Raw genomic sequence first — 15,459 nt, forward strand, 5'->3', positions numbered from 1 at the left:
AATGGGAACATCTTGCAAAACTGTAGTACAATCGCATAACCAGGATGTTGACCAATACAGTAAAGATACGGAACATTTTCATCACCACACAAGCCCCTCATTTTGCCCTTTTATAGCCACACCCACTTTCTTTCTGCCCCCACCTTCTCCTTAGGTCCTGGCAACTACTCATAGTTCTCCATTTCTATCATTTTGTTGTTTTAAAGAATGTTATATAAATGGCAGTTCATAATTCTCCTCTCTTAACTTTGATCATACACAATTGGTACTACTTTTTAAAAATCTTTGTACCAGACAATAAAATATGTCTGTTTTGTTAAATATGTATCACTAGCACCTAGCAATGTGCCAGGTCCATAGTAGATGCTTTATATACGTACCAGAGGCCCAGTGCATGAAATTCATGCACAGGTAGGGTCCCTAGGCCTGGCTGGCAATCAGGGCCGACTGGTGGGGCGATTGGTGGGGGGGGGGGGGGAGGGGCCCGCTGGCACCCTCCTTGGAGATGACCGCGGGGGGTTGGGGGGATGGTGCTGCCTGCTCACCGGCTGGCTCCGTTCCCCCCCCCCCCACACACACACACACACTGCCAGTCGCCTCCCTCTGTGGGGCGACCAGCGGGGTGATTGGGGGCCCCCCACTGGCACCCGCCTTGGCTGGCCTGGGGCCTGTGGGCTGGGGGCAGCTCCTGTGTTGATCTGCCTGGTGGTCAGTGTATGTCATAGCGACTGGTCATTCCACCAGTTGTTCTGCTGTTCGGTCAATTTGCATATTAGGCTTTTATTATATAGGATGGTTGAATTTCACCAGTGTTTTGGTGTATATCCTTGTTTATAAGTCCTAGCCAGTTATATTTCTATAGAATTGAGATAAACTGTACATAGTTGTATACTGGCTTCCATTCTTTTTTAAACATTAAATTAATTTTTGGATCAGTTATACACTCATATGATTCAAAAGTCAAAAAGTATAAAAAAAGTATATAGTGAAAACTCTCCCTCCTACCCTTAATGCCATCTGCTCAGTTCCCATCTGCTTATCACCATTGTTACTAAGTTTTTAAGTATATTTCCAGATTTTCTTTACATAAATAGAAGCACATATACATATATTTGCCTACCCATATATCGTAAGTCCTCCTTCTTTAACACAAATGACAGAAAACTATATTTGTGATTTTGTACTTTGTTTCTTCCACTTAATATATCTTAGAGATCTTTTTATATTGGTTCATAGAGAATGCCAAGAATGCCTTTTTTGGAGTTGCATAATATTCCTTTATTTTTTGATATTATTGTAAACAACATTTTTATTTCAATTTGAGCTTGTTCATGAATACAATTGATTTTAGTATATTGATTTTCTGTCCTGCAATCTTGCTAAACTCACTTATTAGTTCTAGCAATTTTTTTGTATTTTCCATCAAATTTTCTGCATAAACATTCATGTTGTCTGTGAATAAAGACAAAATTATTACTTATTTTCTAGTCTTGATATCTTTTAGTTCTCTGTTTTGCCTTATTACACTGGCTCCAGTATGGCCTCCAGTATGATGTGAATAGAAATGGTGAGAATTGACATCCTTATCTCTCTCAGTGTTAGTGGGAAAGTATTCAGTCTTTGATTTATAAATATGATGCTCACTGTTGGTTTTCAAAGATGCGCTTTATCAGTTTGAGGACTTTTTCTTCTATTCTTGAGTTCCTAAGATTTTTTTTTCAGGAGCAAATGTTGTTGGCTTTTGTCAAATTCTTTTTTTGTATCCATAGAGATGATCATATGATTTTTCTTTTTCATTTGTTAATATTATGAATTATATTGTTGATTTTTTAAATTAAATTTTATTGGGGTGACGTTAGTCAACATGAAGATATAGGTTTCATGTATGGATTACTAAATTACAAAATCTGTATATAGCACCATGTGCCCACTATCCAAAGTCAAATCTTCTCCTGTCACCTCATATTAGGACAGCTTTCTCCCCACACCCCCTTTTCTCTGGCAACCACCACACTGATGTTTGTGTTTGTAAGTTTCAGTTTTATACTCCTCATATGAGTAAAGTCATATATTTCTTAGCGTTTTCTATCTGACTTACTTCACTTCACATAATGTTCTCAAGTTCCATCCATGTTGTTGTAAATGATGCTATTTCATCCTTTCTTATGGCAGTGTGGTACTCCATTGTGTATATATTACCACATCTTCTTTATCCAGTCCTCTATTGTAGGGCACTTTGGCTGTTTCCAACTCTTGACCACCATGAATAATGCTGCAATGAACATAGAGGTGCTTATATCTTTGCGTATAAATGATTTTGAGTTTTTCGGGTATATATCCAGGAGTGGGGTTGTTGGGTCATATGGTAGCTCTATTTTTAATTTTTTGAGGAATCGCCAGACTGCTTTCCATAGTGGTTGTATCAGTCTACATTCCCACCAGCAGTGAATGAGGATTCCCTTTTTTTCCACAACCTCTCCAACACTGTCTTGATAATGGCCACTCTAACTGGTATAAGGTGGTATCTCATTATAGTTTTGATTTGCATTTCCCTGATTGCCAGTGAGATTGAACATCTTTTCATATATCTATTGGCTGTTTGTATGTCTTCTTGGGAGAGGTGTATTTTCAGGTCCTCTGCCCACTTTTTGATTGGATTGTTTATTTGTTTGGTGTTGAGTTTTAGAAGTTCTTTATATATTTTGGAAATTAAACCTTTGTCAGAGCTACTGTTTGCAAATATCATCTCCCATCTGGTTGGCTGCCTGTTTGTTTTGTTATCCTTTTTTTTTTTTTTTTCTGTGCAGAAGCTCTTCAGTTTGATATAGTCCCCTTCATTTATTTTTGCCTTTACCTCCCTTGCCTTTGGGGTCAAGTCCATAAAATGTTCTCTACCACCCAGGTCCATAAGTTTGCTACTTATATTTTCTTCTATGTAACTTATAGTTTTGGGTCTTATGCTTAGGTCTTTGACCCATTTTGAATTAATTTTTGTACCTGGGAACAAACTGCAATCCAGTTTCATTCGTTTGCATGTGGCTTTCCAGTTTTCCCAGCATCATTTATTGAAGAGACTATCTTTACTCCAGTGTGCATTTCTGGCTCCTTTGTCGAAAATTATGTGTCCATATATGTGTGGTTTTATAGTTGGGCTCTCTATTCTGTTCCATTGACATGTGTATCTGTTTCTCTGCCAATACCATGCTGGTTTGATTATCATAGCTCTATAGTATATTTTTAAGTCAGGTAGTGTGATACCTCCAGCTTCATTCCTTTTTTTTCAGGATTGCTTTGGCTATTCTGGGTCTTTTGTGGTTCCATACAAATCTGATGATTTCTTGTTCTATTTCTTTAAAAAATGACATTGGGATTTTGATGGGGATTGCATTAAATCTGTATATAGCTTTGGGTAAAATGGCCATTTTAACTATGTTGATTCTTCCAATCCATGAACATGGGGTATTTTTCCATTTTGTTGTATCTTTTTCAATCTCTTTTAATAATGTTTTGTAATTTTCAGTATATAGGTCTTTCACATTCTTTGTTAAGTTTATTCCTAGGTATTTCATTCTTTTGATTGCTATTGCAAAAGGAATTGTTTTCTCTCCATTTCTTTTTCTGAAGTTTTGTTGTTGGTATACAGGAAGGCAATGGATTTTTGCACATTGATTTTGTATCCTGCAACTTGACTATTTGCTTATTATTTCCAGTGGTTTTTTGGTAGAGTCTTTAGGGTTTTCTATATACAGCATCATGTTGTCCCAAAAAGTGAGTTTGACTTCTTGCTTTCCTATTTGGATGCCTTTTATTTGTTTCGCTTGCCTTCTTGCTCTGGCTAGAACTTCCAGTGAGTAGGAGTTGTGAGAGGGGACATCCTTGTCTTGTTCCTGATCTTAGGGGAAAAGCTTTCAGTTTTTCACCATTGAGTATGATATTGGCTGAGGGTTTATCATATATGGCCTTTATTATGTTGAGATACTTCTATTCCTATTTTATTGAGTGTTTTACTCATAAATGGATGTTGTATCTTATCAAGTGCTTTTTCTGTATCTATTCACAAGAGCATATGATTTTAATCCTTTCTTTTGTTAATGTGGTGTATTATGTTGATTGATTTGCAAATAATGAACTATCCTTGTGCCCCTGAAATGAATCCCACTTGATCATGATGACTTTTTGAATGTTAAAAACCCTGCATTCTTGTGAATAAACACTCTTTATGATGTATACTCTTTTTTGTGTGTGTGTGAACATCTGTGTTCATGAAGAATGATGGTTTGTTGTCTTCTTTTCTTGTAATATATTTGTATGGTTTTGGTATCAGACTAATGTTAGTCTTATATAAGTAGTTGTGAATTCTTTCCTCCTTTTAAATTTTATGGAAGTTTATGTAGATTTGGTATTGTTTCTTCCTTAAATGTTTGGTAGAATTCACCATTGAAAGTATCAAGGCCTTGAGTTTTCTTTGTAGAAAGGTTTTTAATTACAAAAGCAATTTATTTAAAATGTTACCTATTTCTTTCTTCTTGCATGAGCTTTGGTATTTTCTATTTTTTAAAGAAATTTGGACATTTTATTCAATTTTTCAAATTTATTGGCAAAAAGTTTGTCATGACATTTTTTTATCCTTTTTATATCTGAAGAATCTATATTGATGTCATCTCTGTGATTCTTTATTTTGTTAATTTCTAATTTAATTCTGTTGTGGGCAGAGAACATACTTTGTATGACTTGAATCTTTTTGGGATATATATTAAATATATCTTTATTGATTTCAGAGAGGAATGGAGAGAGAGAGAAATATCATGATGAGAGAGAATCATTGAGTGGCTGCCTCCTGCATACCCCCTACTGGGGATTGAGCCCAAAATCTGGGCATGTGCCCTGACCAGGAATTGAACCATGATCTTCTGTTTCATAGGTCAGTGCTCAACCACTGAGCAACACTGGTCAGGTGAATATATTTTTTAAATTGATTTTAAATTGATAATCCAATCATGGTGATATCCCCACCTTGCTTTTTCCCACCTGCGTTTAATTTTCCTTACTCTCTCCTTTTTTCCAAATGTAGAAAGAGAGAAACATCATTGTGAGAGAGAAATGTCAGTCGGTTGCCTCCTGTTTGTGTCACATCTGAGAATTAAATCCACAACCTGGGTATGTGCGCTGACTGGGACTCAAACCAAGATCCTTTGGTGCACAGGATGCCACTCAACCAACTGAGCCACACCAGCCAGGGATGACTTGAATCTTTTTAAATTTAAAACTTGTTTTATGATCTAAAATATATTACCTATTTTAGTAAGTGTTCTCTATACTTGAGAGAAAAATGTATATTCTGTTGCTGTTGGATAGAGTATTAAAAAAATGTCAATTTATAGGCTTATTTACGACTATTAGTTCACTATGTACCACTCTCATTATTGTCTTTGTATATAATCTTCAATCTTGATTGGTATTCCATCTCTGAAGAATTTTAGAGAAAGTTTTTATTTATTTTTAAGTGGAAAGAGTATCTTATGATATGTGATTACTTTCTGGTTTTCTGGTGTTGTGATTAGATAATGTTTTGTATACTAATTCTACATTTTGAAGTTTATTTAGATTTTCTTTGTGGCCCAGTATATAGCCAGTTTTCATCGGTGTTCCATGAACACTTGAAATATAGTGCTTGGTGTGTTTTCATAGAAAATAGTTTATCAATCAGATTTAAAAAATTGTTAGATATTCTAAACCAGGCGTCCTCAAACTACGGCCCATGGGCCACATGCGGGTGTTTTTGCCGTTTTGTTTTTTTACTTCAAAATAAGATATGTGCAGTGTGCATAGGAATTTGTTCATAGTTTTTTTTAAACTATAGTCCGGCCCTCCAACGGTCTGAGGGACAGTGAACTGTTTAAAAAGTTTGAGGACCCCTGTTCTAAACCTTTACCCATTTTTGTCCACCCAGTTCCTCATGAATTGTGAGAAATAAAGTGCTCTGTTAATAGTGTTATTTTCTCTGTTTTTCCTTCTATCATCTGCTTTATGAATATTGGTACTATATAATTTAGTATATACCGTATACAAATTTGGCATATAGAAATAGGAAATTTATCTTTATCATGACCTATTTGTTCATTTAATGCCCTTGTAGTCAGAATCCTACTTTATCTGATAGAAAGATCACAATCCCTTGTATTTCTTTGCATGGTATACTTTTTGTCTATCATTCTATTTTCAGTCTTTCTGGATCACTTGGTATTTGTTTCTTGTTTACAACATGGTGTCAACATAAGAAACCTGTAGAGAACTTTTATAAGAGTTTATTTGAGCCCAATTGATGACATCCTGGGAAGCAAGATCTCAAGTGCTAAAGAGAATGTCAGTTTTAAATATTTGGGGAAAAGGAGAGAGTAAGGAAGATTAAATGCTGGTGGGAAAAAGCAAGGTGGGGATATTGCCACGATTGGATTATAGGATTTTTAACAAGGTTATGTGCTCCGTTGGGTTATGTTTCTAAGAGGTTCAAAAAAGAGACACTTCAAAGGTATGTTAACCTAGATACACAAAAACAATGCATAGGGCTTGCTTAATGTAAAAATAAACCTTTTATAGGGTTGAGCATGACTACCTACCCTGACCTGACCGGTTAGGATTTTATAATAGGATCACCCTGTCAGGTTACTTTCAGTTAGATTTATTACAGAGCCGCACCCCCCCCCCCTTTTTTTTTTGCCATTGTTCACAATAGCATTGAGGATTTGCCTTTTGAGATTTCAGAGTTTTGCTTTTTCAAATTTCAATCTGAATATCTCAAGTGAGATAAGCCAAATATATATATATATTTTTAAGAAAGGCTTTTACTACTTTATTTTTTATTTGTTCATGTACTACTGATATTTAGGAATGTGTATTTAATTCCAAGGAATACCTTTATCATTATAGCATTACATAGTACCCTTGACCCTCTATTTCCTTAGACATTGTTCCTTGCTATGATAAAAATTAGCATGTCTTATTTTCCTTCTTCTTCCTTAACCCCTCCTCCATTACCAGATTTTAAATTATCTTAGTATTTACTTTTATATTGTTAAACATGCTTCTAGTTCCAATTTTAATTGTGAGCTTTAAAGGATATCTTTTAACTATCCATTTACAAATGCAACCAGTGAATCTTTTCTACCTCTCCCACCTCCTTTTCTCTTTCTCCTTCCAGTTTGTCTTAATATAAATCTTTTCCTCATTGTCAGAGTGTGTTTTAGGCTTACTTTTGTAGTTAAATATAGTTCATGCTCATCACCAGTGCTTTTGCTAGAGTTTCCCTAGTCATTTCTTGGTTGCTGAAGTGGTTTCTTCAAGAAAGGCTCATGAGAACAATATTCTTTGAGTTGTTGCATCTTCAAATTGTAGGTCTCTAGCTTTCATAGTGAAAAACATTTTGGCTTCCCTTAAGGATCTTGAAAATATTGCTCTATTATCTGGCATTGAATGCCACTGGGGGGAGATAGGAGGCTAGCCAGAACTTTTGTTTTGTTTTGTTTTCAAAATTTATTAATCTCTTTTCCTGTCTCTTAATTTTTAGAATCCAGTAATTTTACTGCATTGAGTCTCCCTGTGAAATCATTCTAGGCTATTTTTTTTTCTGGCATATGATGTGCCCTTTCAATATATAGATTTATGTCTCCCCCCGCCCCCCCCAGGGAAATTTTCTTGAATTATCTTGAACTATTCATTTTGTTCCGTTGTTTTAGTTTTCTTATTCAGGGATTCCAGTTCTTTCTCTTCCTGACTCCCTCCTAGCCTCCCTCCCTCATTCCACCCTCCTCTCTCCCTCTCCAGTCTTCTCCCTCTTTTCCTCTCTCACTCCCTGCCCTCCCCCCCCCCACACACACACAAATACTTCACTCACCACTTAATTCTCTTCCCGCTGGATCTCACCCATCACTGTACTTACCATCTAATCAATAAAAAAACACCTTTTTTACTAAACATACCAATGATATCTTAATTGCTAAATCCAATAAACACTTTTTATATCTTACTCATCCTTAGTGCTCTTTTAAATATGATAATCACTCCTTTTTGAAATTATGTATCCTATAGATATGTGTTCTTCTGATTTTTAAACCTCTGTGATTGTATCTGTGTTGAATTTTCTTTTCATCTTCTGACCATATCATAAATATTGGTTTTCCTTGTGATTTACTTCATTGTCTATTGATTTTTATCTCTATTTATTGTGGACAGTTTGATTTACTGGTATATAGATTGTTTCCTCTCATGACTTAAAAATCTATAATTCTAACTCAGATGTTTTTGATTACTATATCCAATTTCTTATTATTCAACATCTAAATAAGGATGTTCCTCAAATCTATAGCCAAAAATTACACCTACCTTTTTCCTTCTGACACCTCCTCCCATATTTCTTATTTTATGACATTGTCAGTCAACCATCCTTAAAATAGAAATTTAGGAGTTACTATACTAGTAGACTTCTCCCTATGCCTTCCAACCCACAAGCAAGTTGTCACCAAGCTCTGTAGTTTACTTTATAAATAGTTCTTAATTCTGTTTGCACTGTTTTATGCCTGTTATCACTACCTAGTTTCACCCGTTGTTTCTTTCTTTGACTACTGTAGAGCCTTCCATCTTCAGTCTTGGTTTTCCAGTTCCTGTCATAAAATCACCAACCTGATCTCAAGCTATTAATCTGATGGTGTCACTCTCCATTCTCCCTGTAGTATATCCTTAGTACTAAGTACCAGGCTAGGCACTTAATTCCTTATTTTATATCTTTAATAATTTTAAAATATACTTTAATAATTTCTACCTGATAATTATATATGAAGTTTCAGCCATCTACCTATGCTCTTTGTAGTTCTGCTGATGTTCACTCATGATGCATTTTTTCATGAGGTGCTTTAAGTTTTTATTTTGAGTGCATTTTCAGTGGAGCTTTATCAGTAGGCCTTATTTTACCTGTGCTAAGCACTATCTCTGGAGAGATTCTGAATTTGCTTCTTTCAAGTGCCTCAGGAGTATCCTTTTTAAGGGTAATTTTTGTGTTAATGTCCTGTCTTTATTGTCCCATACTAAGGTGATAGTGTAAATTCAAATCCCAAATCTACCTGCAGGGTAAGGTCTTGATTCTTTCTTGGAGAAGACAAATTCACTCCCACTGAGTCCAGGCTGAGGCACACAACCTTTCCTGTCATCTTCCTTTGTCTACAGGCAGATCCTGCTCTGAGCATCACCTCCCGCCCCCACCCCAATTTTCTTTCACAAAGGATGTAGCTTCAAGAATCCTGGTTTTAGCCAGTTCTTTTCTTCAATTTTTTATGTTGCAAGATTCTAAGACCTCAGCTTCTTTTTGAAATTAAATCACAAGCTCTTATGTGACCCCAGCATTTATAGGACAGTCTAAGTTTGACAGCTCAGGGCTTATAGCTTGGGTTTTCAGTTCCCTTTTCACTTTTAGACCCGGTTTTGGGAGCTCAACTGTACTTTTAAATTTTCCTCAGCATTTCTAGGGAGATTCTCCTCCCTCCCCTCTCTCCCCGGAGGTTATCAGGCCCTCTGTGTTCTTGTTCAGGGTTGAAATTTGATAAAGCTTTAACACTTTTTAAATGTATGATTTTTAGTTCTGTTTTTGAAGAATCTAAATAGGATTTTGAATGTAACCATGAAGAATATTGATGATTAAAGGGGGCAGATAGATGGGTTAGGAATAGCCCTATAATCCTTTCAGGATTATAGGTCCCTTATCTGATATTACTCTCAAATAAGCGTTCCTCAGTTTTCTTTTTTTGTCAAACAAGTGCTAGCATATAGCATTTTCTTCACATAGTGCCTTCTCCCGCCTGATGGTTTTTTTTTTTCCTGCTAATAATCCAGGCCTTCTAGGATTTTTTAAAAAGAAAGCTATTTCTATGCAGCCAGCAGAAAATGAAAGAGTAGTGCTGAAATCTGATGCTTGGTTTTGTGACAATTTTCAGTCATAATAAGCTGTTTCTCCCTCAAACTGTTTCTCTTAAAAAGGCCAAAATTATGGGTTGCTATTCACTTGATATGAATCTATACATGATGAATTTAAAGCAATCAAAATATTATGACACTGGGAAGTTAAAATAACTTAAAATAGCTAGTTTGGAAGATTATGACAAAATATGGACCACCTTCATTACCTGAGCTACCAACAGGACCAGTTATATCCTATTATCATTTGATGTATTTTATTCTGTTTTTTTTTCTTTGCAAATTTACAAAATTATGACATAAATACACATTTTAACCTAATGTTTATCATAAGGTTATTGTAAACTCTTTATAAACTTGTAATATCTACATAATATTTTATTTAAACAGCACATTTACTGTATTATATTCCCATGTAGTCTATTTAATTCTGATTTCTTCCTCCTGTCCTCCTTCTCCTGCCTCTGTACAGAAGTGAACACCTTAATGCATTTTAATTTTTTTTTTCTTAAAAGTACTAGGATACATTTCTAGATAGAATTACTGTGTAAAAGTGTTTTCACATTTTTACGACTTTTGACACATAGTGCCAAATTGTTTACCAAAAACATGGTATAGAGTTATATTCTCCCAGAAGTCTTAAACAGACCACTTTCATTTTATGTTGTGTCTAACCAGTGAGCCATTGGACAAATATATGATGCTAATGCTTTCTTTATGGTTTCTCTACAGGATATGGTGCCTGTCATAGTCGATTACTGCCTTCTGCTACAGCGAAAGTGAGTATACATTGCTTGTCAGATTCAGTTATTTTGAACTCAGGTTGCCTCTTTCTTATATTATAATTTACTGGTATGAATTTGACTGGGTAGGTTTAAAAATTTTTTTTAAAATACATTTTTATTGATTTCAGAGAGGAATGGAGAAGGAGAGAGATAGAAACATCAATGATGAGAGAGAATCATTGATTGGCTGCCTTCTGCATGCTTCCCACTGGGATCAAGCTGCAACCCAGGCATGTGCCCTGGTTCATAGGTCCATAGTCGACCCTCAACCACTGAGCCGCACTGGCCAGGCTTAAAATTTAATTTACAGAAATTTGATTCTTTTATAATTTGCAGTCCATTGCTGGGGTGGGTGCTAATATCCCCTCTGGGTTCTCTTTTCCTACTAGAGGAACGAGAGACTCAGGGGAGACCCATTTATACTTAAGAATTCTTTTATATTGTAAAATCCTTTTTATGGCAGGAATCACACTATTTTTTTCTTTGTACAGCATTCCAGTCAATGTGTTATGCACATCTTTTTTTGGTTAAAATTTAGCTTTTCATTAATTCTTTAAAATCAGAAATGACAATCAGAAATTGTTTTTGAAGACCTGTAATTTTATTTTCATAATTTGGTCTCTGTTACACAATTTCCTTTTATTTAAAAAATTCTTTATTGTTTAAAGTATTACATATAGTATTACATATGTCTCCTTTTCTTTCCATTGACCTCTTCCTGGCCACTTCCCCCCCCCCCCCCCCCAGCACATGCCCTCAACCCCCCACTAGTGTCTGTGTCCATTGGTTATGTGTATATGCATGCATACAAGTCCTTTGGATGATCTCTTCCTCCTCCCCTTCTCCCCTGCCTTCCCTCTGAAGTTTGACGGTCTGTTTGATGCTTCTATGTCTCTGGCTCTAGTTTTGTTCATCAGTTTATGTTGTTCATTAAATTCCACAAATGAGTGACATCCCTCTCACAATTCAGGACTGCTGGCTCCCAACCGCTCGCCTGCCTACCTGCCTGATTGCCCCTAACTGCTTCTGCCTGCCAGCCTGATCACCCCCTAACCCAGTGGTCGGCAAACTCATTAGTCAACAGACCAAATGTCAACAGTACAACAATTAAAATTTCTTTTGAGAGCCAAATTTTTTAAACTTCTTCTAACACCACTTCTCCAAAATAGACTCGCCCAAGCCGTGGTATTTTGTGGAAGAGCCACACTCAAGGGGCCAAAGAGCCGCATGTGGCTCGCGAACCACAGTTTGCCAACCACTGCCCTAACCACTCCCTGCCACCTTGATCGACGCCTAACTGCTCCCCTGCCGGCCCTGTTGCCCCCAACTGCCCTCCCCTGCCAGCCCTATCACCCTCAACTGCCCTCCCCTGCAGGCCTGCTCGCCCCCAACTGCCCTCCCTCCTCCCTGCAGGCCTGGTCCCCTCCAACTGCCCTCCCCTGCCGGCCTGGTCGCCCCTAACTGTCCTCCCCTGCCAGCCTGGTCACCCCTAACTGCCCTCCCCTGCAGGCCTGGTCACCCCTAACTGCCCTCTCCTGCAGGTCTGGTCACCCCAACTGTCCTCCCCTGCTGGCCTAGTCCTCTCCAACTGCCCTCCCCTGCTGGTCTGGTCGCCCCCAACTGCCCTCCCCTGCAGGCCTGATAGCCCCCAACTGCCCTCCCCTGCAGGCCTCGTCCCCCCCAACTACCCTCCCCTGCAGGCCTGGTCCCCCCCAGCTGCCCTCCCCTGCAGGTCTGGTCACCCCCAACTGCCCTCCCCTGCCGGCTTGGTCCCCCCAACTGCCCTCCCCTGCCGGCCTGGTTGCCCCAGCTGCCCTCCTCTGCTGGCCTGGTCGCCCCTAACTGCCCTCCCCTGCTGGCCTGATTGCCCCCAACTGCCCTCCCCTGCTGGCCATCTTTTGGCGGCCATCTTGTGACCACATGGGGGCAGTCATCTTGTGACCACATGGGGGCGGCCATCTTGTGCGAGGGTGTGATGGTCAATTTGCATATTACCTCTTTATTATATAGGATATGAACTAAAATGATTTATGTTAACCCATTATATGCCATAAATGTCTGTATACGCAAGTGGTGGACCTTCCCCACACGCCACGCGTGTCTATAAAAAACAATGTTTTCTCTAAGTGGCAGCCCTGACCAACTTTAAAATCAGTTTTTGTGAGAATTTTCAGCTAAAAATATTCAAGAACACCCGAATTGTGAGTAATATATTTATTTTTATAATATCATTGCAAATTGATTTTTTAAATTAAATTCAAATTATCGTGGCATGTGGGGATGGTTTCCATTTTGGATGCATGGCAGTTAATTGGTTAAATCTAAAGGGAATCTGAAGTGGTATTTAGATAGCCAGGGTATTTGTTCAGTCTTGTTCAACATCAGGATTATTGTTTGAGAAACAGAAAGATTTTAATTATCAAGAATGGTTGAGGAACTGGATGATTTGGATGCTGTTTTATTTATTTACTAGAGGCCTGGCCCATGAAATTCGTGTGTGGGTACGGTCCCTAGGCCTGGCCTGTGATCAGGGCCATCTTCCCCAGTTGCCTGCAGCCGGCCCCGCCCCCTGCCGCCACCCACCTCCAGTTCCCCCTTTGCCATCAGGCGATGGGAGCCTTTTGGCCGGGGAAAGGGACCAAGAGGTGGTCAGTGTGCCTTATAGTGACTGGTTGAGTGGTCATTCTGGTCGTTTCGCCGTTAGGGTCAATTTGCATATTACCTTTTTATTATATAGGATTTTTAATAATTGCATGTTAAAATTTTAAACACCAAAACTATGAGGGAAATGTGCCTCTAATTTCATGACAGCTCTATTGAGATATAATTCACATACTATAAAATTCACCCTTTTAAATATACACTTCAGTGGTTTTTAATATAGTTATAGAATTGTGCAACCATCACCACAACTAAGCCGTGCCTTTTTAAAGGAAAGCTTTACAATTTGTGAAGTTTGTATCCAAAAACAGAGCATTCTGAACATACTTTCTTAAAGTTCACTTGGACTTTGCTTTTACTTTTATAAATAAAGAGACCAGCCCAAATCACCTTTAGATTTATTATCCCACTTATATTTAGTGGGGATATATTTATTTTGTTCTTGTTATAGGTTTAGTATAGACTGTCAAGCATGAGGATTAATACTCTTGCTCCCTTCAGACAGTCTCTGAATTTACAGTTATCATCAAAACTGAGTTCTTCACTTTTTTTGAATTGTAAAATTAATAGTGCACAACGTGAATTTAGCCATTTCCTCTATCAGTTTGAAGTTATGAATGGTAAACTCCAAATAATATCTTTAATATGCGTTTTAATATAAAGTGAGGTTATGCAGAAAGAAGACCTCTCCTATGACCTATTATTCAGAATGGATGTTCTGTTATACTGGCTTTAGGGAGGCTAAGCTAGAAGTGATAAATAGCAGTTTTGAAATTAGCCCTTCCTGTACAGAGAGTTGGCACCAGGTATATAATGCCAAATATAGACAGAAAGACAAGAGCTAAAAACTCATTTTGTATGTACTTCTTTCTCCCTCCTTTCCAGAATGATAACATGTCTTAGAATTTTGTTTTATTTTTATTTTAAGCTAGAAATGTAGGTAGGAATTGCTGAGTTTTAGTTTTCTTACCTCTTTATTATAGCATCTGACTGGTTAAGAAAGAAACTTATTTTTGCCATTAATCTTACAGCATTGCATGCTGCTGTGTGTCACAGAAGGGCCGTGTTTGTCAACTTTTAGGCTCTGTTTACTGAATTTTTAGCTCTTTAATTCTCCTCCCCAGGGCTTTTGTGCTGAACTAAAATATATAATTATCATCTTCCCTGGCATGTTGTTTTTAACAACACATTGCAGAGTGCAAGCACTGGCAAATCTGACATTTTCTTTAAATTCATTAGAGTTACTCTCACTTTATGTTTCTTATAGTAAAGCTTCATTAATTTCAGTTTCTTTTACTTGGCTAGTAATTTGTAATCACAAAAAATGTGATGGATTATTGATTCAAATGAAACTAACATGAAAAATACTCTGATAAATATGAAGCAAAGGGGGAAATGATACAGAAATTACATTTGTGAATATGAAATAAAAAGGATATGGACCCCCCTTCTCCCTCCCCTCCACCCCCAAGATATTGCAAATACTGTTTATTGAAAAGTGGCTGTGGTTCTGATGAGTTGCAGCCAGTCTGTTTATTGTCTGCCCCTTCCAGGACTTCAAATAGGACAAGACCCTATCCCACTCCTTTCAGAATCTGTCCTGGCCTTTTTGTGGAACTTGTCATGAGAGTCCACACCTGTGGATGAACCATTTACACTTTTCACAATTGACATGATACACATCTAAAGAGATTATACATTTAGTAAATAAAGAATACTAACAGGTATATGGGATCAGCATAGTTTTTGTATTTTAAAAAAAAAGGAATGAGCCTGGCCAGTGTGGCTCAGTGGTTGAGCGTCAACCTGTAAACTGGGAAGTCACATTGTTTGATTCTGGTCAGGGCACATGCCCAGGTTGCAGGCTTGATCCCTAGTGTGGGACTTGCAGGAGGCAGCCAATGACTCTCATCATTGATGTTTCTATCTCTCTCTCCTTCTCCTTTTCTCTCTAAAATCAATAAAATATATTTTAAAAAATGGAATGAATGAATTAGTGAATAATTCAGAGCAATACAATGCATAAATGAAAGCTTGGAAAACATTTAATTTT

General features: G+C 37.5%; 1 protein-coding gene across 6 annotated transcripts in view; it reads left to right on the forward strand.

The window, feature by feature from the left end:
- VPS8 (VPS8 subunit of CORVET complex) overlaps positions 1–15,459 on the forward strand; it is a 247,460-nt gene that overhangs the window by 94,782 nt on the left and 137,219 nt on the right. For all 6 annotated transcript variants that reach the window (XM_079764490.1, XM_079764492.1, XM_079764493.1 and 3 more), the window contains one exon: positions 10,693–10,739. In XM_079764490.1, coding sequence (XP_079620616.1) covers positions 10,693–10,739 — 47 coding nt within the window. The remainder of the gene's footprint in view (positions 1–10,692; positions 10,740–15,459) is intronic.

Source organism: Cnephaeus nilssonii (assembly GCF_951640355.1).
Source record: "Cnephaeus nilssonii genome assembly, chromosome: 3".
In the NCBI taxonomy this organism is placed as follows: Eukaryota; Metazoa; Chordata; class Mammalia; order Chiroptera; family Vespertilionidae; genus Cnephaeus; species Cnephaeus nilssonii.